Source organism: Theropithecus gelada, chromosome 3 (assembly GCF_003255815.1).
Source record: "Theropithecus gelada isolate Dixy chromosome 3, Tgel_1.0, whole genome shotgun sequence".
Taxonomy (NCBI): domain Eukaryota; kingdom Metazoa; phylum Chordata; class Mammalia; order Primates; family Cercopithecidae; genus Theropithecus; species Theropithecus gelada.
Genome location: NC_037670.1, coordinates 158592560 through 158619824, shown reverse-complemented (window position 1 = coordinate 158619824; position 27265 = coordinate 158592560). Strand labels below are relative to the sequence as shown.

Sequence of the window (27265 nt, the reverse complement as noted above, 5' to 3'; positions counted from 1 at the left end):
TATTTTTTTTTATTTAATTTCATTTCAATAATGAGCAAGATTTGTGTTCATTAGTTTAATTCTATGGCTTTAAAACCATGTTAATAGAATGTTGATAATCTACAAAGCTAAGTGATAGCACACAAGGGTTTATCATAGTATTCTTTTTATTTTTATTTGAAAAATATCATAATAAATAGAAAAAAATACCCATAATCCATTTGCCAAAGTACAGTCAAATTTCCTTCTGTCCAGAGTTCAAAAGTTATATAAAGTATAATAGAAAAGGGAAAGAAAAAAACTACACCAAACCTAACATCATATCCATATTAATTTAACATACTGCAATAAGACCCCAATAGCCTATTCAAAATATCCCCACATATCAAATTTATATACAATATATTTCTTCCTAAAGAACTCTGAAATGTTTTAGATGTGGTAGATAGACTGTAATTCTTAATACACTTCTTCCCAGAGAACTTTGAAGTCCTTTAGGTGTGGTAGATAGACTGTAATTCTTCCCACAGTATCTCTAATGGCATTCAAAGTGGTAGATGACATGAGAAGAGTGAGCATAGAAAAGTTTAATTAGATAGCCTATAGTCATAAAAGAAACCAGAACTGAAAAAAATTTAGAATCACAGAATTTCTGAATTGAAAGTTTTCTAGTTAAACTCTTTATCCAATGCTGAAAAACCAATGCATCTCTCCTAAAAGTGGACATCCAGCTTCTGCACAAAAACTTCTTTCTGCTTGTTTCATAATGATTATTTGGGAAAAGACTTTTAGAATAAAGCCATTTTCTTGAATAAATGAAGTTAGAAACATTCTTAACGAACCAATTTTGGAAGAAAAAATCAAGTAGTGTTTACTGTGACAAAATGAATTTGGAATGCATTGTTATTACTTGCTAAGAAGCTGGGTGACAGAATAGCCCATTAGTGAAGCACATTTTCCACTTATATTAATCACAAAAGTTCATATTCGAGAATTAACAGTTGATTTGTATGGTGAGTTGTTCTTCTTTCTCTAAATTGTAAATTATTTTCAATAGTAACTAAAGCTGCTGGTTTCCTGATTCCATGAATTACAAATAAAAGCATTAAAAACTATTGAAACAAATTTTACAGATTTTATTAAACTTTGGAAAAGAAAACCTTTCTATTCTCAAAAAATTAAGAAAAATGAATGATAGTATATTCCATGTATTCTAGTTGATCTTGGGTGATGAGGGCAGAGATTGGGAACAATCCACCAAATCTAAGAAAATAGAAGTATTCTATCCTTTTTCTAAAAGCTACCTGAGACAGAACTGTCAACATGGATTATTTCTTTTGTAATTGAAACACACTCTTAGGATGAAAATGCTACATATTATTATTCTTAATAATGAGTTCATTCTCATTTCCTTAAGCACACCCCTATATCTTTTTCTATTTACCATGCTCCACTTTAAATGAATGGGAACATCAATACAGAGAAGTTACGTAAAGAAAAGAACAAGATTCCAACAGACCACAAAATGAAGCATACATGCTGCTAAAAAATCCTTCAGACTGTCATAATTTTAAAATGTGACTTTCTTTTCTAACTTGAACATTTTCAATCTAATTTATCAAATTCGTTTTCATTTATGTTTGGCTTACATGCCTTCATGGGCAGAAAACATGAAAGATCAGGAAAATTATTAAACCCTCAGGTTCATCCTCAGTACTGGGATGCCAGTGCTTTATCCTGACCTAACTCACTGCAGGAATGGAAGAGGTTTGGTTTGTGGTTTTTGTTGTTGTTGTTCGTTTTGTTTTGTTTTGTTTTGTTGAGACAGAGGCTCTCTCTGTCACCCAGACTGGAGTACAGTGGCACAATCTCGACTCATTGCAACCTCTGCCTCCTGAGTTTAAGCAATTCTCCTGCCTCAGCCTACCGAGTAGCTAGGATGATAGGCGCCCGCCACCGCGCCTAGCTAATTTTTGTATTTTTAGTAGAGATGGAGTGTCACCATCTTGGCCAGGCTGGTCTTGAACTCCTAACCTCATGATCCACCTGCCTTGGCCTCCCAAAGTGCTAGGATTACAGGCATAAGCCACCACGCCCAGCCTGGAAGAGTTTTAAGAAAGCACTTCGAGCTCTAAGCTAAGGGGAAAAAAAAATTAACACATAGCCAATCTTCAGTGATCTGTGGTTAAATAAGACAGAAATAGTGTATTGCATATGTCAAAAATCAGCAGATAATCCAAGATGTCATTTCTTTTTTTGTTTGTTTGTTTTCTGAGGCAGGGTCTCACTCTGTTGCCCAGGCTGCAGTACAGTGACATGATCATGACTCACTGCAGCCTTGACCTCCTGGGCTCACGTGATTCTCCCACCTCAGCCTCCTAAGTAGCTGGAACTACAGACTTGCGCCACCATGCCCAGCGAATTTTTTATTTTTTGTAGCGACAGGGTCTGGCTATGCTGCCTAGGCTGGTCTCAAACTCCTGGACTCAAGTGATCCTCCCACCTCAGCCTCCCAAAGTGCTGAGATTATAGGCATGAATTGCAGTGCATGGCCCAAGATGTCATTTCAAGCAACAGTTTCAACAACCCTCTGTGGGATAGTTCTCGTAAGAAATTTACAAGCTACAAGCCTCATGGCTTGAAATTCCACCTGCCCACCCCATGATAGATGTAATGAAGAACAGTAAAGCCACCCAAGGGGGTAAGAGGTAGGAGGAAGGAGAAGAAAGAATCCTGGATATTTTACAGACAATACTGTAGACCCCCAAGTTAGGGAGCTATACTGTTATTTCAAAAATATTGTGCATATCTTTGGGACTATTAGAATTCTGCTGAATTTCTGAAAATTGAGTCATAGTCACACAGCAGGTCACACAGCTTCAAAAGAGTGCCCTCTGTGGGAAAAAATAATCCCATTTAAACTTTCTGATTGGAATTGTTCATTTATTCTTAGCACTCTTTTTTATTTTGTAGAGTGGAAGACTAACTAACACATGTTAAAATAAAAGGACTGTCAAAATTCAGTGCCCAGAAAACATCTTGTGGTTCATTTGAAAGCAGTTAAAGTGTTAACAGCAATAAATACTATGCTTAAGTATCCTTAAATGTTATTTTCACCAATAAGATATTATAAAAAATATTTGTAAATACATGCTAAAAGTATACCTTTCTTCCCTAGTATAAAAAGTCAATCATTTAAAATATTGAATTTGGATAACAAATTAGCAAATCATTTTACTTTAGCATGAAATATTGCTTTCTGTCTCTCTTTCTCTCTCTCATAAGCACACACGCACACACACACGCAAATGGTAAAGGAGTAAACAAAACTGAAGACAATAACATTTCATGAAGGAATTTGCTCTTTATATATTTGAATCCTAAGTAGTCATAATTCATGCAGTTACTAAAAATATGAACTACTACTTCTATAAAGAAGGACATTTTGTTAGACTCACCAGACTAAGTATTTTGATTGGTAACTTGTTTAAGCCATTAATTGTCATGATCTTGTTGTTGGCCAAACTAAGGTGAGTTAGATTGTTGCACTTCTCTAGTCCACTGATTTCTTCTATCTCATTGCCTATATACCATGACTACGTTTAAGGAAAATGTTATTAAAAGCATTTGGAAGAAAAAAAGAATCAGTGTTAAATCATCAGTAGACAAAGCAGCCCGCAGCTTAAATAAAGAATGATTATATGCCCAATATAGGATGATTATTAATCCTGAAATACATTTTTCCATACAGAACATGTCATATTTTATACAATTTTTATTTTAAAAAGGCATAGCAGCCGGGTGTGGTGGCTCATGCCTGTAATCCCAGCACTTTGGGAGGCCAAGGTGGGCAAATCACGAGGTCAGCAGATCGAGACCATCCTGACTAACATGGTGAAACCCTATCTCTACTAAAAATACAAAATTTAGCTGGGTGTGGTGGCGGATGCCTGTAGTCCCAGCTACTCGGGAGGATGAGGCAGGAGAATGGTGTGAACCTGGGAGGCGAAGTTTGCAGTGAGCCGAGATTGTGCCATTGCACTCCAGCCTTGGCGACAGAGCGAGACTCCATCTCAAAATTAAAAAGGCATAGCTTTTGAGTGTGCTGGGTTGTATTTGACTCATTTAATCGGTATGGAAAGAAAAATCACCGTGGCTCACAGCTGCCTCGTTGGCACTGTGTTTTCCCTTGATCAGTTAAGTCCCCATGAGAAACTCATGTGTGTTCCCACAGGCAGAACTAACTACCAGATCGCCCTGCAGGGGCAACATGCACCAAGCATTATTATCCTCATAACTGGGCTAAGAGCCTGGGAGATGTCATCTGTAGCAAATGGGTGGTCCAAAGACAAATACCCTGTTATAGAAAGGAACAGCCCTTTCTTTCTGTCTACATTGACCTCCATTCTCTTTGTAAAATCAATGAGGCTTAAACTCTGTCTTACTTTCTTCATCTGTTAAGTTCCATTTATTGTGAAAATTTTAGCTTATCTTCTGTGTTCCATCTTGTAGTCACCTAACACTACAATCTCAAAGTCATTAATTCTGTTCAGCTCTCTCTGTTCTCAAACTCTTTGACCAATTTCCAGGATTTAATGTCATTTCCCCATCAAAGCTCAGGTTTTCCTCTCAAGTAACCCATGACATCTCCATTTCTCAGCCACTCATAATCTGCAAGGCATCCAATCACCAAGACCTGCCATGTTTTTGCCTTAAAATATCTCTTTAATGATTTCTTTCCTTTTTATTCACTCCTCTGCCAACTTAACTCACCGTTAACATCAATAGTTACACTAATATCCATTACTTTCTGCCCTAAAGTCACTCTACACACTGTAGGCTGATTAATTTTTTAAAATATTGATTGAATATCATGTTTCAATTTAAAAATTCTCATCGAATTCCAAATTCCTCACTCTTCTATCTAAGGCCCTTTACTATAAGCAAAACCTGTTTATCCAGTTCCATCTACATTATCATCCAATGAGAATACCCTATTCCTGCCAGGTCAATTTCTCAATAGTTCTGGAATGTACCAAGAACTTTCTTTTCCCTACTTCTTTCTAAACCACACCCATTCTTCAAGACAACTCCAAATCCCACTTTTTGTTTTTAACATTCACATTAAATCAATATCTTAAGTATTTCTTTTTGACATATAACACTCATTCTCTTACTATTTATTTTCTTACTATTACTTTTTAAATACATAAATAAGTGAAAATGATAGGCTACAAGAACATGTTCACAACATATATTAAGAGACAAAAGATTCTACCTAGAATACATTAAAAATGACAATAAATCAATAGAAAAGAAACAACCCAATAAAAAATGGACAACGAATATGGCCAGGCAATTTCCAAAAGAGTGAATCCAGGTGGCTAATAAACATATGAAAAGACATTCTGTCTCACCTGTAGTCACGAGAATGCAAATTAAGATAAGCTGCCATTCCTTACCCATCAGCTTGGCAAACGTTTTAAAGTAAAAAGTTTTGAGTAACAGATACTTTTATACTACTGAGAGAGTTCATTATGATATAGCCACTTTAGAGGCAATTTTGCAATGTCTATCATAACTGTAAATATGTCACAGCCATTCCATTTCTTAGTATGTATTCTAGACAACCATTTCTTCCTCAAAGCCTCTCCTGGTCATCTTCTAATCTCCAGCTATCTCCTTCCATTAATCAGAGAAACAAAGAATTTTTTTAAAAAAGAAGGAAGAAGTCATAAATATCACAAAAACATTATGCCTCCATAATTATTTGTAATTATCCCAACTCTACTACTTAGTAGATTTTTCATTTAAAGTGGGGATAGTATCAGGTGGCCATTAAGGCCAAAAGTTAGGTCATGGGAAAAAAATTAGAAAATGGGTGTGAATGAGCAACAAACCATAAATCATCTCACAATTAAAAGGCATTGATATCATTACCAAATTACATTACATGAGGCCAAGGAAGCACGTCCTCTATCTCTTGGCCAATAGCACAGAAATGAAAAATTCGAGGTTAGGATTAAGCCTGAAAATACTTAGGCCAGAGAAAGAGGTAAATAAGGAAACTAGACAAAAATGTAAAATGTACCAGAAATTCTTGGGTTTTCCTCAATGGTTTCAGTTTCAATCCTTGGATTGAAGTACAGCTCTGTTTGTGGTCAATATGCGTTTTCAAATCTGTTTCCATAAAGCTTCCTGCCAGAATAGCCCTTCAAACAGATGTGTGTGCTCGCAAATACTATCCTTTCTGGTTCTATTTTCTTTGGGCTGCTTAAATAATTGTTCTGAAACTAGAACAAAGACCAGATCTTTGTAGATACAGATTGTAACAAAATATGAATATGAAACATGAGAAATAGGAGATCAAACTATCTCACTCAGGTATGGATGAAATAAAATACCCTTGGAGCGGGCGATCTTTGGCAACAAAAACTATGCAAGGAAAACTTCGAATGGCCATCTGTCTCAGTTTAGCAAAGACAGGAATCACGTTTAAGTCCTATTTTGGGAGCACTAGAGTGTCCTGGTAGCTCTACCCCAACCAAGGTGAAGATACTCTGAATCACGGCAGAATAAAACCAGTGCTTGTGGGTATCTGCCTCAGGAAGTATTCTCATGGGAAGCAGGCAAGGATCAGAAAACTAGAAAACAGGAATCCTGAAATTATCAAGAGATATCAGGAATCAAAAAGGAAAGCTTGTTTATTGTGTCTACAGTAATTTTCTAAGACATTAGAGGCTAACCACAGTTCCCTTGGTACATCCAACTTACTCTCTGGCTTGGACTCCCACAGCTAGTCATGTGTTCTGAAATTAGCACTGCAAGGACAGAGAGGAGGAGGAATTCAGACGCTCACTGCAATCACAGCCATGGTTTCTGCAGGTACCATTGCAGTCACTAACAGCACTGAGGCAAAGGAGCAGGAGTTGCCTGAACATCTCTGTTGAGAAATATGGTCATTCCAGAAAAATTATTTCCTATTTCTCAGCTTTTCACTCTCTTTTAAATATCAGGGAACTTCAGGCACTCTAAATTAATCAGGCTTCTGAGTATAGAGAACTTTCTATAGTGACACAGCAGCTTTTTCCTCTACTTGCTCCCACAGTCACCTCATGTGTGCCTGGCGGCACTGCCAACAGTCAATATGCAGGCCTGGGCCATAGAGAGCTTTGAGTTCATAGTTGGTCTTCAATATCTTTATCTCCCCAAACTCTCGTTCTCTTTTTTTTTTTTTTTTTTTTTTTTTTGAGACGGAGTCTCGAGCTGTCGCCCAGGCTGGAGTGCAGTGGCGCGATCTGGGCTCACTGCAAGCTCCGCCTCCCGGGTTCACGCCATTCTCCTGCCTCAGCCTCCTGAGTAGCTGGGACTACAGGCGCCCACCACCGCGCCCGGCTAATTTTTTGTATTTTTAGTAGAGACGGGGTTTCACTGTGGTCTCGATCTCCTGACCTTGTGATCCGCCCGCCTCGGCCTCCCAAAGTGCTGGGATTACAGGCGTGAGCCACCGCGCCCGGCACTCTCGTTCTCTTAAGAACCTTCAGAAAATGTTACTTGCCCTTCCTCCTAACGTTATTCGTGTTCTTTCATAGGTCTTGGGACTTCCTGATAAAAAGAAACATAATCTGATAAATCACTACACATTACAATGAGTTAGCTTACTGGGTTAATCCTCTTAGGTATATTTTAATTTTAAAAGACCACTATCGGGAGAAAGAAACTCAAAAGAACTCAAAATCATCATACCACATTCCAGCTCTAAACTTTTATGATTCTGTGAATAAATCTTTTAAAGTGAAATTGCAGATCCTTGGGGAAACTGAATGAAAGAATCCTGTGGCACTTAAGCATAACTTTACAACTGGGGAAAAACCCAACAATATATTTTTACATTTTGATGATGCTGTCAGTAGTTCACAATGCTTGACATGAATTATTCACTAGTTCAGTATTTGCTCTTATTCATTTGTCTACAATCATAAAATATGGTTCGGGTGTATAGAAAACAGTTACTGAGAAATAGTAGGAAATCCATCACAGTCTTCTTAGTGGAGAGAGCTGCAATGATGGCTTTAATCAAAACCAATCCTGAAAGATCTATATCACCTTACCAGTGAAAAATGCTCTTCACTGTGGGAGAGAATCTCTCCAAGAAATGAAACACGCATAGTTTAAATGCCTCTGTGACAAAAGTTGTAATTACTCAATGAATTGCAACATGGGAAAAACAATGGAATTCAGAAGTCTCAGTTCAACCATTTAGCAAGTTATTGACCCTTCTGGAGTCCCAGGCTCCTCTTCCATAAAATAAAATAGTGATTAGCACTAGCTGATCTCTAAATTTCTGTCTGGAATTAAATTTCTATGAATTTTTAAATTCCATTATTCTATCATCATAAATTCTAATAAACAACTAGTCAATGTTTATAGGTAAAGAATAAACTGTGCCCTTTCTTAAGAACAAATATACTTACTTAACCTTGGCAAAGCTTATTGTATTGCAATTTAGGATGATTATCAATTAATCATCAATTATCCACATATGGAAAGATAAAATAGTGTAAGATAAAAAATTGATATCTTATAGTTACCGATTCATTCTGAAATATTGATATAATCTACTACAATTACACTGTCGGTATTACTAGCTCAACTGATTTGTTTTTATTTTAAAGAATTATTTTCAAAGAAATTAATTTAGAATGTTCGGGTTTTTAAATTTTTACATAGAGCTGAGTTAAGTTTAATACTTGATTCACCATTGACCTATGCTTGACTGATTTTATTTTTAAACATATGAGCATGCTTGAAACTAGTGCCCCTCAGCCCGATCAGTAGAAAATTAACAACTTGAACCTACCTCTGCATACCTCTCCTGTCAAATCCCTGTGTCTCCTTCCCAGAGATAGTAACTATGCTCAGTTGTCTCTTTCCTCTTACCTTCCTCCCTTAGTTTTAAGCCTAAATTTTATTTACATGCAGGTAGATATATTTCATTCATTTTCTCATACTGTATGATATGCTGTTGTGTGACTATACTGTAACTCATGCTTTCTCTTATGAATGTGTGTTTGGGCTGTTTCAATTTTTTACTAGTACAAGCAATACTGCTATGAACATTCTTATACAATGCTCCAGGTACACATATGCTAAATTTTCCACGTGTAGGAGTAAAAGTACTAGGTCATAGTGAACTTGGATGCTCAACTTTATAAGACAATATAAAATTGTTTCCTGCGGTGGTTGAACTAATTTCATACCCACAAACAAGGTAAAAAGATCTTCTGGATCTACAAGTTCTCCAACACTTGGTATGTTTTGATTTCTTAAATTTTGTCAAGTGAATGGATATAATACAATATCCATTAATATCCATTAAGAGCACATATCATGTGGTCTTTAGTTGCATTTATCTGAATACAAATGAGGTTGATATCTCTTCTTATGTTTATTTGCCTTCTCTGATTTATTTTCCATAAAATTCTTTTTCTCATCTTTTATTTTGCCCATCTTCTTATCCAGGGACATGGGATATATTTCTCTTTAGTTAGGCCTTCAACACCCTTAAACAGAGTTTTGTTAGTCCCCCTACCCCCACAAGTCTTATTCATCTTTAATAAGATTTGTTTTTGTTGTTTTTATAAATGTGTTTCTTTTAAAAGTTGTTTTCTAATTGCTTGTTTCTGGCATACAGAAATGCAACTGATTTCTGTTTATTGAAGTCATATCTAGTCATGTTGTTGAACCCTCAAAACTCTATTATTTCTAGTAGCTTATTGCACATTTTTAATATTCTCTATAGATAAACATGTCATTTGCAAAGAATGACTTTTATGTTCTCCTTACTAACCTTTACACCTTTAATTTCTTTCTCTTGTTTTATGGTGTTGGCTAAGACCTCCAAAATAATGATGGGTTGAAGTGGCAATGGCAGACATCCTAACTTGTTCCCATTTTAAAGGAGAAAGCTTAGAACATGTCCCCAGTTAGGATAAAGTGTATTTCAAAGATTTTTGTAGACATCCTCTATGAATTTGTGGAAATTCCCTATTACTAGTTCACTGAGAGTTTTTATTGTGAATGAGAGCTGGATTTTATTAAATTGTCTGTTGAGTCTCTATATCTCTGGATCATAACGTTTATTTCCCTTAATCTATTAACATAGTTAATTATGTTTATAGATTTTCTAATATTAAACTCTCCATACACTCCTGAGAAAAACCCAATTTGGTGGTAATACATAGTCTTTTTAATACACTGTCAGATTCTGTTGCTAATATTTTGTTCAGGACTTTTACAGATACATCATGGGTGAGACAAGCCTGTCATTTTCCTTTCTCTTATTGCTCCTTGGCTGGCTTAGATATCAAAGTAACCTCATTAAAATGAATTGTGACTATGCCTTCTATTTTTAGTGTTTGAAAGAATTTGTTCACTATTGGAAGGTCTGTTTTGAAAATTTTGGGTCTAGGCTTTTTTGGTAGAAGATTTTTAATTTTTTAATTTAGCTTATTTTAATTTATAATAAATTACTTTTATAGTTATAGGACTACTCAGGGTTTCTATTTCCAAGCTAGATGTGTAATATTTTCCTAGGAATTTTTGTATTTCATCCAAGTTCTCAACTGTACTGACATAAAAGTTGTTTCAAAATTCTCTTTTTAATCAAACTTTTAATATTTTCAAAAACAGTCTGATCTAGTGATTTTTCTTCTCAAGACCTTAATTTATCATCTAGATACATTTTTGCTTTCTGCTGTCCAGAAAAGCTTGTGAAACTTCACCACCTGTATCATGTACAATATGATATGCTTACACAGAACCGGAGAGAAAGAAGTATATTTCATGCTGTTTCAAAACTAGCCTACTATCTTTTCAAAAGATCTAAGAAGTTTATTTCATTAACAGTTGATGAATGATAGTTTGTTTTTGCATTTTTTAAAACACAGGCAAGAAATGGTGCCACGTTACACTCTAATTATATACCCATGTTCTGAACTTCTATTGGTTTTGATGTAATAATTACAGCTTTTTATACTTCAGTGATAAGACTCAATTGCTACATCTAATGTCAAGGAAAAAAAAACCCTAATTCCTTTTTTCATGATATCTGACATTTACAAAGTCATGATACTTTAGTTTTTACACGGAAAGCTAAATGTATATAGAAATTAAGACTCTCATGATAGAAATGTTTTCAACTGTATTTTGAGTCCAAAATACTGCGGAGTTGTTTTCTTTGGCAATTCCATGTCAAAACATGGAATGTTTTCTGGGGGAACAAGAGATCTCCATAACAAACTCCAGACTGTCATGTCACCATCAGCATTCCAGGTACCCTAATTGCTGAATTCTTCTGGCTAGCAAGAATTTAGGGGCTGCTGACTTCTAGACCAACCAGTGTTTTTGTTTGTTTGTTTGTTTTTGTTTTGAGACGGAGCCTTGCTCTGTCGCCAGGCTGGAGTACAGTGGTACAATCTCAGCTCACTGCAACCTCTACCTCCCAGGTTCAAGCGATTCTCTTGCCTCAGCCTCCCAAGTAGCTGGGGACTACAGGCACGCGCCACCACGCCCAGCTAATTTTTGTATTTTTTTTTTTTTTTTTGAGACGGAGTCTCGCTCTGTCGCCCAGGCTGGAGTGCAGTGGCCGGATCTCAGCTCACTGCAAGCTCCGCCTCCCGGGTTCACGCCATTCTCCTGCCTCATCCTCCCGAGTAGCTGGGACTACAGGCGCCCGCCACCTCGCCCGGCTAGTTTTTTGTATTTTTTTAGTAGAGACGGGGTTTCACCGTGTTAGCCAGGATGGTCTCGATCTCCTGACCTCGTGATCCGCCTGTCTCGGCCTCCCAAAGTGCTGGGATTACAGGCTTGAGCCACCGCACCCGGCCAATTTTTGTATTTTTAATAGAGACAAGGTTTCACCATGTTGGCCAGGATGGTCTCTATCTCTTGATCTCATGATTCGCCCGCTTTGGCCTCCCCAAGTGCTGGGATTACAGGTGTGAGCCACCACTCCCGGCCTAGACCAACCCCAGTGTTTCTTAAGCTTTAATGTGTGCTCAAATTGCTTTGGGTGGGGGGGTCTTATTAAAATGCAAATTCTGATTTCTTAGGTCTGCAATGGAGCCCAAGAATCTGCATTTCTATGAAGTTCCAGGTGATGCTGCTGCGTGGACCTTCCTGTGAAGCACTCTACACAGCCTGAGATAAATGGATGTCTGAGCCAGATAGCTTCTGGACTGTCCGGCTATCTCTTTGCAAACTCAAAATATATGATAGTCAAGCATGAAGTGAAGGTTCTACAGAGATACACTGCTAATGTGTATGCTTTTAGTTTGTCAACAAAACGTGTTATTTTGGTCACTTTCTGATTTCTCTGTTAGACTATAATCAGAAAAACTTGCTCATGTAAGCATCATCTAAATGTCCACTAATTGCTCATTTTCACACACAGGTTCTAAAGAGAGTGGTGCTATGTTCCAAGCTTTCCATCATATATGAATAAAGCATTTTTTCTTTTACAAGATACGTCTTCAAGAAGATGTACCCTCTGTTGTCCCTCATCTCAGCCTTATCACAAATGTAGTATGTACTAGCTGCTGTCATATCCCTGAATGAGGCACCCAAGGCAATCAATTCATTCTCCATTCTGTCCCCAAAAATCCTCAGGTGAATAGAAAGATACTTACTGAGAAAGAGAAGCTACTGGCTCCCCTGCCACCAAGAAAACATCAGTCTCTGGTGTGAAGAAGAGACTCAAGCTCATTAAACTCAGGATCTCCAATTAGCCCCTTAGGCTCTAGAAGTTGGAGCTCGCTGTCTTTAAAGTAGGTGCTCTGCTTGCATGGGAGCCTGGCTCATGAAATAGGTATGTTCAAATCATATCAAAAGTTCTTTTTTTAGAAAAAGAATGAAAGCATATTTAAAATACATTTAAAAAGCTTACTATTTAAAGAGAACTTAGCATGAACTCATTGTAAAATAAATAATCACTAATTTTCCTTATGACCATATCTAGATTTTCAAATACTGAATTTATATAAAATAGGACACAAGTTTCAGTAAATTTGAAGAAAGGAGTTAATTTTTTTTTTTTTTTTTTTTTTTAGATGTAGTCTCACTCTGTTACCCAGGCTGGAGTGCAGTGGCACAATCTTGGCTCACTACAACCTCTGCCTCCTGGGTTCAAGCAATTCTTGTGCCTCAGCCTGCCAAGTAGCTGGGATTACAGGTGCGCCCCACCACACCTGGCTAATTTTTGTATTTTTAGTAGAGGCAGGGTTTCCGCCATGTTGGCCAGGCTGGTCTTGAACTCCTGACCTCAGGTGATCCAGCTGCCTTGGCCTCTCAAAGTGCTAGGATTACAGGTGTGAGCCAACACACCCAACTGAGAAAGGAGTTAATTACAACAGAACTTCTTCTCCAGTTCTAGAATAAGAATAAGCCTACACTTATCAGAAGGATGACTATCTTACTTAGCTTTTCAGGGGTAAGATACTCTTGGCAAGCTTTGACTCACAGCTTCATTTCTTGGTAAATAAAATATTTATCCTCATTTTGTGAATATCAATTCCTAGTCATTTAAATGAATCACATCTCTATTATATTGCTTATCTGGTACTAGTCCATGTAATCTAGTACAATTCTTGAATATGTAGCCTTTAATTTTTATATTGTTTTTAAAATTTTCCCCTTTACTTATTCAAAGGATACCATCCAAAATTAGTTTAGTGAGAGCATGATACGCCGACAGATCACAAATTTCAGAAATGTGGTTGTGGGAAAAGTCCACCTTCTGGCAAGAAAAAGAGAACAAAATGTTACATTAATATTTTATTTTTCATATTTACCACAATTAACTGCACAAGAAGAAGGTATTTCTGAATGTAAAGTTAGAATTCATTACTGAAAGTACACTAAGGCTAAAGGAGTCATCTGTCTTTAATTTTTTTTTTTTTTTTTTTTGAAATGGAGTGTTGCTGTGTTGCCCAGGCTAGAGTGCAGTGGTATGATCTCAACTCACTGCAACCTCCGCCTCCCGGGTTCAAGCGATTTTCCTGCCTCAGCCTCCTGAGTAGCTGGGATTACAGGTGCCCACCACCACACCCAGCTAGTTTTTTTGTATTTTTAGTAGAGATGGGGTTTCACCATGTTAGCCAGGATGGTCTCAATCTCCTGACTTCATGATTCGCCCACCTCAGCCTCCCAAAGTGCTGAGATTGCAGGCGTGAGCCACCGCACCCAGCCATTTAATCATTTTCTAACTGGGATACTTTCTGTCCACCTTGAGGATAGTAAGAAGGCCTCTTCCTTATGGTGCACAGGAACCTCCCAATAACCTAAACACTTTCAATTCCTGCAGCCATGCTCTCCACTTTTAGCATTTATTTTAAATTTCCTTGGTCTTCCTGCAGGATTTACCTCAATTTCATGCTTACCTACAACCATTTTATTTTCTCTACTGCCCAGTAAACTGTATTCACTTCATTTCTGTGCATATCTTCTTTCCTGTTCCTTTACCTTTTCTATTCCTATTTCCATATATTGTCCCATGATACTCTCTAAATGCCAAAATATTCAATTTTTTTTTTTTTTTGAGGTGGAGTCTCACTCTGTTGCTCAGGCTGAAGTGCTGTGGTGCGATCTCAGCTCACTGCAACCTCCGCCTCCCGGGTTCAAGCAATTCTCCTGCCTCAGCCTTCCAAATAGCTGGGACTGTAGGCGTGTGCCACCGCACCCCGCTAATTTTTTTTTTTTTTTGTATTTTTAGTAGAGACGGGGTTTCACTGAATGAGGCAGGATGGCCTCGATCTCCTGACCCACCTCCTGGTCCACCCGTCTCGGCCTCCCAAATTGTTGGGATTATAGGTGTGAGCCACCATGCCCGGCCTAGTCTTTCTTATTCATCTCCAGGCAATGCCTCTTCAACTTTACATTCTTTCTCAAAGTTGACTACTGTAGGAAAGCATTTTCAGCAACATCTGTTGTTTCTAGTCAAACATGTAAGACTAAAAAACAATATTAAATAACTTTAATTATTCACCTACTGGCAAAAGATAAACAAAAAAGTTTTTTTAAGGAAAGAAAAACTCAAGTTTTAGAAACACTGCATTCATAATATGCTGGGTACATGATAATCATTTTCAGGAAAACCATCAATCAATTACATAATAAGTGCTATTCTTATTTTTCCATGTCCTTTAAAATAGTGATTTCACCCCTCAAATTTATGGAGATTATTTTAGCAACACATTAAATACTAAATCCTTTAAATACTAAAAACTAATTTAGATACAACTCAAATGGCATAGAAAACTGATGAAGTGAATTGCAATATAGCAAGCAACAGGACTACTTAGTAAAATAAGTGAGCAGACCATATGAAGAAACAGAAATGTACAAATAAAAGTGTTACTAAAAAAATCAGAACACCAAATGTATGCATACGCAAATGGGAGCTAGGTAAAATGCATACTATGAAATAAGTCAATTTGGCATGATGTAAATGGAGTTTAACATTCATTTTTTTCTTCTACAGAATAATAATAAACTAGGAATAAACTTATCATATAGGGCTTACTTATCATTGACACGTTTTCATGAACACCTTTCATTCTGGTGCCATAGCATGACATCTGTGTAACTACACCTCAGGCAGGGGAGCTAATACTATGCTCTCTATGTAGCTATGGTATTAGGTTTCTTCTTCTTTTCTTTTTTTTTTAGATGGAGTCTCACTCTGTCGCCCAGGCTGGAGTGCAGTGGCTCAGTCTTGGCCCACTGCAACCTGAGCCTCCCAGTTCAAGCGATTCTCCTGCCTCAGCCTCCTAAGTAGCTGGGACTATAGGCTCCCACAACCACGCCAGGCTAAATTTTGTATTTTTAGTAGAGGTGGGGTTTCACCATGTTGACCATGGCTGGTCTCGAACCCCTGACCTCAAGTGTCAGCCTCCCAAAGTACTGGGATTACAGGCCTGAGCCACTGCGCCCAGTCAGGTTTCTTGAAAGACCTTAAAGGGGTTTGTGACACTGTTTGGACTCCCATTGGAACCTACAGCTTGGAAAAAGTAGCCATCAAGTCAAATTAACATTTTTCACCTAGTAAGAGCAAAAGCATTCTAATAAATACAAAAAGAGTGTACGTACAAGTTCCCACTCTAGGAAATGCATGTTCTCTCTGGTTGGTGGTACCAGGTTCATAGATATTAAATGAAAAGGAAGTGGAGCTTCTCAAGAGGGTGGGGGATAGTACACGAGCCTGACTTACTGGAAAGATGCAGGCTGTGGGGTCTCAGACAGTGGGTTCAATCCCAGTTCCGCTACCTCCCAGCAAAGGTGAAGTTAGTTACTTAACCTTTCATGCTTCAGTATCAGGACAGTACCAGCTGCCCCACAGCTTTATTGGCGGGATTAAATAATACATTGAAAACACCTGAGGCTGGGCGCAACAGCTCACACCTGTAATCCCAGCACTTTGGGAGGCCAAGGCGGGCAGATCACCTGAGGTCAGGAATTTGAGACCAGCCTCGTCAACCTGGTGAAACCCCATCTCTACTAAAAATACAAAATTAGCCAGGTGTGGTGGTTCGTGCCTATAATCCCAGCTACTCAGGAGGCTGAGGCAGAAGAATTGCTTGAACCTGGGAGGTGGAGGTTGCAGTGAGCCAAGATCTCACCATTGCACTCCAGCCTGGGCAACAAGAGTGAGACTCCATCTCAAAAAAAAAAAAAAAAAAAAACAAGAAAAGAAAAGAAAACAAACACCAGGAAGCCACCATCATTCCTTCCCAGGTCTACACAGAGCTCACAGTGGCTCACAGCACCTCAGGGTACAGCCTGGCACTTGGTACACACTTCTCTAAAATGACCAATATATTTGCTCATAATTCTCCAGGAGCTCAGAACCTTAAAGATGGGGTCTATGATTTGTTTTTGTTTGTTTGTGGGGTCTTTCTGGGAGAGTGCAAGGAAGGGGTATGAAAGGGAGAAACTCCAGAGTTTTTCCTGGGGTAGGGATCATGCTGTTACCATGAATGACTGCCCTGTGGCTTCAGGCAAGGCGACTGGAACAGCAAAAGGAGGAGCAAATCAGCTCTGCAAATTCAATTCCTGATAACCTCAAAACCCTGCGGCCCCACACTGAGTACAGACAGGCACCTAGTGCGGCTTCCTGCACAAAGGAATGTCACCCTGGCAAAAACTACAATTTCAAAGGGAAAAAGTGTGCTATTGATAACGGAATGATATAAAATAGAAGAAAAATTGAAAATTAAGGTCTCTCATCAGTATAAGGGAATGTCTGTTTCTTGATTTCAAATGGATTTTCCTATTTGTGCAACTCTCCATAGAATATTTTGGATTTAAGTTAATTTGGTTTGTAAATAAAATAAAACTAATAGATAATAAAAGGCAATAGTTGATGTCCATTCCTTAAAATAACTTTTTAGTTAAATATTTGAGTCCAATATAACAACACTAATCACAAAACCCAGGGCGATCATTTCCAGATTTGTCAGCACATTAGAGTCACCTGATAGTCTCTTTAAAAGTCCAGGCCAGGCGTGATGGCTCACACCTGTAATCCTAGCACTTTGGGAGCCTGAGGCAGGTGGATCATTTGAGTCCAGGAGTTCAAGACCAGCCTGAGCTACATGGTGAAACCCCATCTCTACAAAAAATACCAAAAAAAATTAGCTGGGTGTTTTGGCACGTGTCTGTAGTCCCAGCTACTCAGGCTGAGGTGAGAGGACCACTTGAGCCCAGGAGTCCGAGGTTGCGGTGAGAGTGAGACAAGATTGTGCCACTGCACTCCAGCCTGGGCAACAGGATCACTTGAGCCCAGGAGGCTGAAGGTGTGGTGAGACAAGACTGCGCCACTGCACTCCAACCTATCTCCAAAAAGAAAATGTCCAAAGCCCACGCCTTACCTTGGACCACTTAAATCAAAATCTCTTGCAGTGGAATTTGGGCATCAGTAGGTCTGAAAACTCTCCCAGGGCATTCCAAAGTGCAGAAAAGTGTAGGAACCACTTCTCTCTGACCTTGCTACTTAAGTATGACCCATGGATCAGTGGCATGACATCACCACGAAGGTGTTTAGTAATCACAGGCTCAGGCCCCACCCCAGACCCAATGGGTCAGAATTCCCTTTTCACAAGAACCACAGGTGATTTGGGCATGCATTTAAGCAACAGACTCACTGCTCTAGGGCAGAGCAAACTATTCCATCCACCGCTGTTCACAGGTAGTTTATTTCTGCTTCAGAAATGCAAAAGCAAGTGCAGAGAAGCAAGAACGGAGATCTGAAAGCATTATTTTCTTAAAAAGTAAAGTTGGATAAATAAAAGGGCAAAGTTTGAGCCTAGGACATTTTTACAGATTATTCAGATATAAAATTTTTCAGATAAATTATTCTGCTATATGTCCCATACCATCATGCTGTACATCTCAAATATATACAATAAAATGCATTTCTTTAAATAAAATGTTCCAAGTAATATTTTTTTTAAATTGTTCTGCTATAATAACAAAAAAGTGCAATAATAACTACTATTCAAATGAGGGAAAAAGGAGATCAGAGGAAAGTTTGTTAGTTTGAACACCAGGTTTGAACAAAGCTTGCTGAAAGCCTATCCACTGACAGACCATATCCCTTTTCCAAAATAAAGGATACACAAGGTTGCCTTTTTTATTTCAATTCAGAAACTTACATTACTTACCTCTGTATCTTATTCTTTCTGAATTATCTATTTGAGTGGTATTTTGCTTATTTAATGCACTTTTGCAAACCCCTAAACATGTGTAATTAATGTATTCATAAAGTCTACCTTGAGGTTTTTGGGTGGCTTGAAATTGAAGAATGTAGTCAAATTATTTTGAGAAGCATTAAGTTCTAGGAGATAAGGCATACAACTCACACAAGATAAATCTAGGGGGGAAACAGATACAGAATAAGGTGAGCCAATAAAATAACAAGACAAAGGCATTAAAAACAGTATACATGACCTCAGAATATTTTAAAATTATAACGGTTGCAAAGACATCTTAATTATTCCATATGAGTGAGAGGAATAAAATCAGGAGTATGTGAAACATACAAAAAAAAATGTGGAAAACTCTCGATAAGTCAATAATTTAATCCTCTTCTGCAGGGGTGGCCAATCCTTGTATGCCCTATTTTGGGGGCAGCCAAGTAACCAATCTCTGTGGCCTCTTCCTCATGCCCGCTCCCTCTCCCGCTAACAGTGAAATGCTACAAAACTTGCCAGCCTTTGAGAAAAGGATGAGAAGCAAAAGCCTTGATAATCCTCTTGATAATTAGCCCTTAAATAACTAAATTAGATCTTTTCATAAAGAGTGGAAATGCCACAATTCGGAAACTCTCTTTGTTGTAAATTAAATTTTGTTTCAGCTGGACTTCGCACCAGATCGCATTAAGTATTTGAAGTGATTTAACTCATTGCTGTTATTTGATTTTTGACTCTGGATTGGATCAAATGCACATCCGAGTTTTGCATTTCATCCCAAGCACACACTTTGAATCTTGAATACTAAGTAAAGGACTACTATGCTAATAAAGGATACTGCTAATGAAATTACATATAAAAGATAAAAGATATGAACTATTGCTTTACATTTCTCTATGACTTTACAGCAGACACAGAGGTAGCGGAATGAATTAGGGAAGGAATCAGGAAGGGTCACACAGGAAGGGTTATGGCCCTGTCTCTACCAATAAGTCCTTTCTCCGCCTGAAAATGGCAACAATACTAGCATTTCCCTCTCGCTCCTCATTCTGGATCACAGTATGCGCTATTACAATCCCCTGGGGATGGCCTCTAGTGGGAGAGTGGAGCCTCCTCACCCAAAGCCAAGCAAAGTGCTTCTACCTTTCTCCAGGTGGCACAGACACATGCAGATCTGGGGAAGGAAGCCAGTCTGGAGTAGCTGGGGCCCTGCCCTGAAATGGGTGGGACACGCTGTGTAAGGGACCTCCTGGTATCTTCCCTTTTCAATAGTCACTGAAGCCAGAAAATTCCCCCCAATTTCTATGTTATTTCTCTGGATGAAACCATGCCCTTCCTTACTAACTGTAAATAGTTCTAGGAGAGACAATACTTTGAGACATTAACACTTTGTTGGAAATGAATCAGCAAATCAAGGAAGAACTCTTTGAGGAAACCTAAGGAGAAACTGTGATTGCTTTCCAACTGGTATCAATTTGTCCACGCTGAGCTCAGCTACATGTCTGCCAGTAGTGGTCTCAACTCTACTAACTTCACAGGACACCCAGACCCTCATGAATGATGATCTTTCTGTGGGCAGGTAAATGGAGATCCTTCTTGAAGCAGAGGCAGCAGCTAGTACTTAGCTAGAGCCAAAGAGATGGTGAGTGCATTTCACACACTGTACATAGCCAGTGTTTTCATATCAAGACAGAAAAAAGTCCCTGGTCTGGGTTGCTGGACTTTGAACTTGAGCTGGCCTGTGGTCCCTATCAATGCAGTGACCTCCTTGCCCACCAGAGGGCAGGAGCTCCTCGTGTCTCCATCACTGATTCTCAGCGTGTGGTCCCGGACCAGCAGCATCAGCCTCACGCAGGAGCTTGTTCGAAACGCAAATTCCCAGGCCCCACCCCAAACCTACGGAATTAGAAACCCTGAGAGTGGGGTCCAGAAATCTGTGTTATCAGGGCTGCCAGGTGATTCGGACGCAGTCTGAAGTTTGGCCTACACCCGGAGACCAGTGAGGCTGTCATCACAAAAAGAAAAATACGCTGTACCTTACACACAGGAGGCTTTCAAACAGTTGATGAACTAGTGAAATGTGCCATCCAAGGTTCATGAGTACTGACCCGGCTGAAGAGGAACGCCTGGAGCGTAACTGTGGGCTCCCTGCTCCTGTTGTCAGCACTGAGCATTGGCAAGGCCCCCACCACTCCGCGATTTCCTACCCGGCAAATGGAAACAACCACGGAGGTATGGAGTAGGCCAAGTGCTCCTGCCAGAAACACTAGAAAACTCACGGCCTTCTGATGAGAGGACCATCTGAGATTTGCTTTAAAATAACCCTGGGGAAGCGGGACAGGAAGGTATATAGATGGACTGATAATTGTTGAACCCAAATATTCATTCCAAAATTCTATGTATGCACATATTTGTAATTTTCCATAATAAAGCTTTAGAAAACTGGAAAAAAAATAATTAAAAGTCTTTCAAAAACAGTAGCATTTTAAGAATGAAAACGGGCTAGAATATTTCTTAATCGTTAAAAAGTGGACTTTAATTATTAGGGTCCTAGAAGGGGGGGAAAAAACAAAATCAAACAGAGAAGACATATCAGCAACATTTATTTGTCATAAAAAAGGCAGGCAAAAGAAGCAAGCGGAAAGATTATCAGTGAAGAAAGCAGGTCAGAAGTAATGATTTGCTCACTTCCCTAGAAATCTAAAGAAAAACATTGTACACTGTCAACTTCAAATAAGATCAGAAAAACATAAACAAGGATCAAGCTTTGAAGAAAATTTGACAATGGTAGGACTAATTTCATTAAATGTGAACAAGGTGTCATAACAAATAAATTATATAGAACTACAAATGGTGGAGTTAGAGTTGAAAGAATCAACTAAACAAAGACAGCAAAAAAAGAATGAAAAATATGTATCTGTGAATCTCTGGTGCTCAATAATAAGGATAAAAGAGCTAACAGATTTAAAACACAAAATGTAGGCCCAGGCACAGTGGCTCACACCTATAATCCCAGCACTTTGGGAGGCCAAGGCAGGCAGATTGCTTGAGCCCAGGAGTTCAAGACCAGGCCGGGCAACATGGTGAAACCCCATGTCTACAATCAATACAAAAAATTGGGCATGGTGGCATGTCTGTAGTCCTAGCTACCCAGGAGGCTGAGGTGGGAGAATTGATTGAGCCCAGGATGTCAAGGCTGTGTGAGCCGTGATCACGCCACTGCACTCCAGCCAAGGTGATAGAGCAAGACCCTGTCTCAAAAATAAGATGGCTGGGTGTGATGGCTCATGCCTGTAATCCCAGAACTTTGGGAGGCTGAGTCAGGCAGATCACATGAGGTCAGGAGTTCAAGACCATCCTGGCCAACATGGCGAAACCCTATCTCTACTAGAAATACAAAAAATTAGCCAGGCGTGGTGGTGCACACCTGTAATCCCAGCTACTCCGGAGGCTGAGGCAGGAGAATCACTTGAACCCAGGAGGTGGAGGGTGCAGAGAGCTGTGATCATGCCACTGCACTCCAGCCTGGGCAACAGAGTGAGACTCCATCTAAAAAAAATTTTTTTTTTTTAATTTTAAAAATAAGATTTTAAAAATGCAAAATAAGGAATGCAATAAAATATAAATCAAAAGCAAAATAAAGAAAAGAATCCATTAAAGAAAAAAAAGACTAATTCATCTGCACTGAGTAACTAACAGAGGAAAAGAAAAGAAATCATTAAACATTCAGGGGGCATTGAAGAAGTAATGATCGATCTCTTAAAAGGAAAAAATAAAGCCAACATTCCATCTCCTAGTCTTAAATATCATTGACTGCATCTCAGCCACATCATAATATTGCAGATCTGTGCCTTTTTCTCTCTCATCAGTTATCGGTGCCTTTCTTGCATGGAAAGCAAAGGATCAATATGTAGATTGATACACAAATTAGTTATATCAAGTTTGGTATTATTAAACCATATTACCTACTGCAACGTTTAAGTTTTCAGAAAATTCAGTGATCAATCTAGAATGACAATTACATACCTTCAATTTTATTCACTGAAAGATCCAACTTCTGTAGGTGAACATATCCACAGAGAATGCTAACATCAATTAAATTACAACCCTGAGAAAATAAAAGGTAAAAGACCTTAATGTTGCTTTTTCAGGTTACTACTCAGCCTTCTTGCAATAACTGTTGATGGAAAGAAATCCAGAATTTCTTTCACAAGTATAGAAGTGAGAGAACAAAATCTGAAGCCTGCTACTAATAGGATCTCAAAACAGATGCCATAAAAAAAAGAAAAGCCCTTCCTTTGAAGACAATAATAGCTTAGTAATATTAGTGTTGTTAGCAAAAACAAATACAACATGAAAGGCCAATTTAAAGCAGTGTTCATGGAGACCATTAGAACAGAGTCTTTTTTTTTTCTTTTAATAAATCACACAATAGCAATAAAGACAAGGCCTTTATCTAGTAGAAGAAAAGAAAAAAATGTCTAGAATTTAAATGAAGTTTTAAAGAGAATTCACAGCTCATCAGGAGATCATTAATAACAATACTACCTACACTTTCACCGGGTTCATTTTCAAAGCTCTTTCACAATAATCGCATCTGATCAAACACAGCTGTGAAATCTGTAGGGCCGCTTACTCCCAATTTAGAGATGAGGGGTGTGAGGTACAGAGAGGTATGTTAATAGCCTGAAATCACACAGCAAGTTAGTGATAGAAAAGCAGTATCTAAGTCTCTTGAATCCTTGTCCAAAATTCTTTTCAGGAAATCTTGATTCTAGTCAACTTCAAGTGACGTTGAGGGGAATTCGGTTGAGTGGAACAAAGACTTCTATGACTGTTTTATGTCGTGATGTCAGAGTCAGAAAAAAAGCAAACCAATGAAGAGTCATTATAAGCAGGTTCTCATATAGAATAATGGTGATTGCTTAATGAAGGCCGCTAGAATAGTAATAATAAATAAACACTTACTGAATATTTACTATGTATAAGGCATTGTGCTTGGCATGATGAAAAATACAATGATGGAAAAGAGCTATACTGTGCCCTTAAGAAACTTATGACTTTGGTAGAAGAGAAGATATGTACACAAGTAATAAGAGAAAGTAAAAAAATAACATATAACATAAGTAAGACATAAAGGAAAAAAAAAATCACCAAACCAGGCAACTCTAAGAAAGTGTATTCAGTAAGACAGGTTATTAAGTCAAAGTAATTCAACGTGTAATATCTCAAATGTAAGGAGGTCAGTGGCAAAATAAATTAAGCTTCAGTCCACCCAGCTGAAATAAGATTTAAAGGATTGCTTTTTGGGGTAGATCAATTTAAGGCATAGCAGTACCTACATAAGTAGAATATTGATTGAAAGGGGCTTGTGTGGGGATGCATTGGCTGCTGGAATTATATACCATATTCCAGCATTGAACACAGTGCAATGCATACAGGGTGGTCCCTGTATGTTATTGCCTGACTGACTGAGTCATCCATAAAATGTTATAAAGTGAAAATAGAAAAAGATTACTGTTTTAATATGCTGACCTTGAAGGACATGCCCATGGAACTAGCAAAGGTGAAAACAGCTTAACATTTCTTGCATAGCTTACTCATTCAAATCCAAGATAGAACAGGCTTACAGTGAATTATATATACCCTTTCGCCAAATCATGGTGCCATGGTAAAATTTCAATGTGCGGTTTTTTTTCTCATATGTAGCTAAATTTACTCTGTGGATCTCCAATGAATATTTAATGCTTTACAATATAAGGAGGCAAAATGACTTAAATTGTTTTCCTAGGACTACAGAGAAACAAAATGAGGAAAGAAGCAAGTATTCCCAGTAGTTTGCTCTTACAGCCTCTCTTCTGATAAAATTGAAGCCAAGATTTTGTGCTACTCTATGACGAGTACTGAAATCTTAAAAACTGATAAATAATAATAGATTTTTTTCTTTAATGGTAGGTATCTTTTGGAAAGTAAGATATAGCTCAAAGGCTCTTATTTCTTGACATACTTAGTGGGGAAAGTCAATATCAAAATACTTTGTTCCCTTGGATTCAGATATAAAGTTTAATGCTTCTTCCACTGATCAGAGAGAAAATTCTTAGTCTTTGATTGGTTTTACAGAATCAAATTCAACCTCCTGGAAAGAAAGCATTGATTACTATAATACAGACTACTTAAGATGAAAGAAATAGAGTGCGAAGAGAATGAAAACTAAGAAATTTGGGGGGCTGATTACTGGATTGGTCAGAGCTCTCTGGAGTCTAATATTTACATAAATATCTCTTATCAACAGTCTCCGTCAAATGCAAGGCTCCAAGATTTTCTGCCCTTACAAAAGCTATGAGTACGGAAGAAAATGAATATGGTCTAGCCAGTGTCAAGCTGTATCCAGCCAATGGAGATTTTGTCATACTCACTGACAAAGTCAGATTGAGGTAGACTTGCTCAGTCCCAGAGCCTGAGCGCCCCAAGTGATGGAGTGCTTCGGCCACGGCCTCCTCTCTCAGGACCCCATCAAATTCCTCCTGTAAAACACCCAGAAAGGTAGACAAAGAAAAGACTCTCATTAGAAAAGAAATAATCTATCTTGTCATATCCAACACTTATTTAGTATATTTTATACCCAGGAGCTGAGCCCTCCAAAATTTACCAAGCCCCCAAAAAATTCTGTGTTGATAACATATACGTATTACATATAATTAAATAACTATCTGCCAAATCAATGTTTTCATTGGCACTGGTTTTTTCAGGTGGTCACTTACATTAGGCATTCAAAGTTGAGTGAACACTGTAGCAGTAGAAACAGTAGTATCAGTGGTGGTATTGAGTGGTTCTCTATTCCAGACACTGCACTAACAGCTCTCAATGGATGAACTCATTGAATCCTTTGGACAACACTGAGATAGGTACTCTTATCTCCACTTTACAGATGGAAGAATTAGGGTTTGGAGGTTAACTTGCCTGAAACTAAACAGATAGTATGTGACAGAGCTGGAATGAAAATCCCAATCTGTCCAGTCCCAGGGCAATTCTCCAAAACTGTCCTAACCACTGCATTTGACTGCTTACCCACACCCTAAAGGATGGTTACATCAAATTAAGGCAATTATTTCTCTTAATCTGGTATTCGTGCTGGAGAAAACAGGTCCTTCAGTTCACTTCCTATTAGTCAATGTTGCTAGATTTATAAAATGTACAAGATTATTAAAAAGGTGATGATCATTTCCATAAGAAGGTTGGCCCTTGGTCTATAGACATCACACGGACCAATGGCACCCTGACATGCCCTTCCTCCAACAATGACAGACAAAAGAGATAACAGGTAGGTCAGTATCATGTTTGTGCTGCTTTCAGCTCCATAATGACCAACACATTGACACTGACATCAACATGAGGACACAAAACATAGTGATCACATCAGTCACACCAACATAACTAACCATGACTAGCATATAGACTATAATGGCAAAATATCCTTTTTCTAAGTCCTCTATATGAATTCAGGAATCAACAGTGCTGCTCCGGCTGTAGGTACTGACGACATACGCATGTAGGCTTGTGCTATTATAAAGAGTTTCTTTCCTGGCAAGTTTCCACTGATTCAGGGAAGTAAATACCACCAACGGGGAGGCAGCACATGGCTTCAGAATTGGGCAGGCGTGGCTTGAACCCCAGCCCTGCCATTTTGGATGTGTGACTTTGGGGAGGTAAAGTTTTCACTGAGCCTTGTAGTTTTCAGCTATAAATAGGAAATGTTATTACCTTTGAAGAAATTCAGGACATGTCGCTCTAAAATATGCCACGTTGGTATATTGATTATTTTGAGCTGAAGGCACTTGAAAAACAGCAAACACAGGGAAAGGCTCTTTCTGAACTCCCTTTATCTGCCTAAAGGCAGATCCTCCAAAAGAAACTCAGTTGTCCTAAATTCCTCCCCATTGGTGGTTTCATCAAACACAGAAGAATGACTTTTACCCACTCAGGAGAGGAGACCAGAAGTCAATGTCACACTCAGAAAGACTTTGTCACAAACTTTCATACCTCATGTCTGTTTTTCTAAGAGACTATTTATTCCCTAAAAAGCATTTACTCTCCCCTAAGTGACCAGAATCCCTTCTCCTCTTCTCCTGTTGAGATGGTACATAACATCTGAAATCTCACTGCTTTTTTGATTATTCACTTTTATTTTTTCCTGCAATGTCCCCTACAAACATTAAACATTTATTAAAACTTAATACATGTATAATACCTTTTCTCCTGTTAATCCACCTGTTGTCAGTTTATTTTGTAGACCCAGCTATAAAAGCCAGGAGAGTAGAGGGAAAGTCATTCCTTCCCTGCACCTTCTTTTAATATTTTTAGAGAAAGGAAAAAATGGATATAAAACTCACAGCACAGTATGTGCAACACAGTGTTCCCAATAGATGACGATTTTTGTTACTACCAGTTGATGAAGTCAGAAATTCTGCATCTTAATGTTTCACTCATCTATGCCAATCAGCCTGTTCACAAAATGGGCAAAACACATTTACTTTTCTAAA

At 38.4% G+C, this 27265-nt stretch overlaps 1 protein-coding gene across 1 annotated transcript in view; it reads right to left on the bottom strand.

The window, feature by feature from the left end:
* The window catches only part of LRGUK (leucine rich repeats and guanylate kinase domain containing), a 126666-nt gene that overhangs the window by 91699 nt on the left and 7702 nt on the right, over positions 1 to 27265 (bottom strand). The window contains exons 2-6 of the mRNA XM_025380184.1: positions 25142 to 25249; positions 22752 to 22833; positions 18807 to 18907; positions 13693 to 13774; positions 3438 to 3562 (exon numbers count right to left, since the gene is read on the bottom strand). Coding sequence (XP_025235969.1) covers positions 3438 to 3562; positions 13693 to 13774; positions 18807 to 18907; positions 22752 to 22833; positions 25142 to 25249 — 498 coding nt within the window. The remainder of the gene's footprint in view (positions 1 to 3437; positions 3563 to 13692; positions 13775 to 18806; positions 18908 to 22751; positions 22834 to 25141; positions 25250 to 27265) is intronic.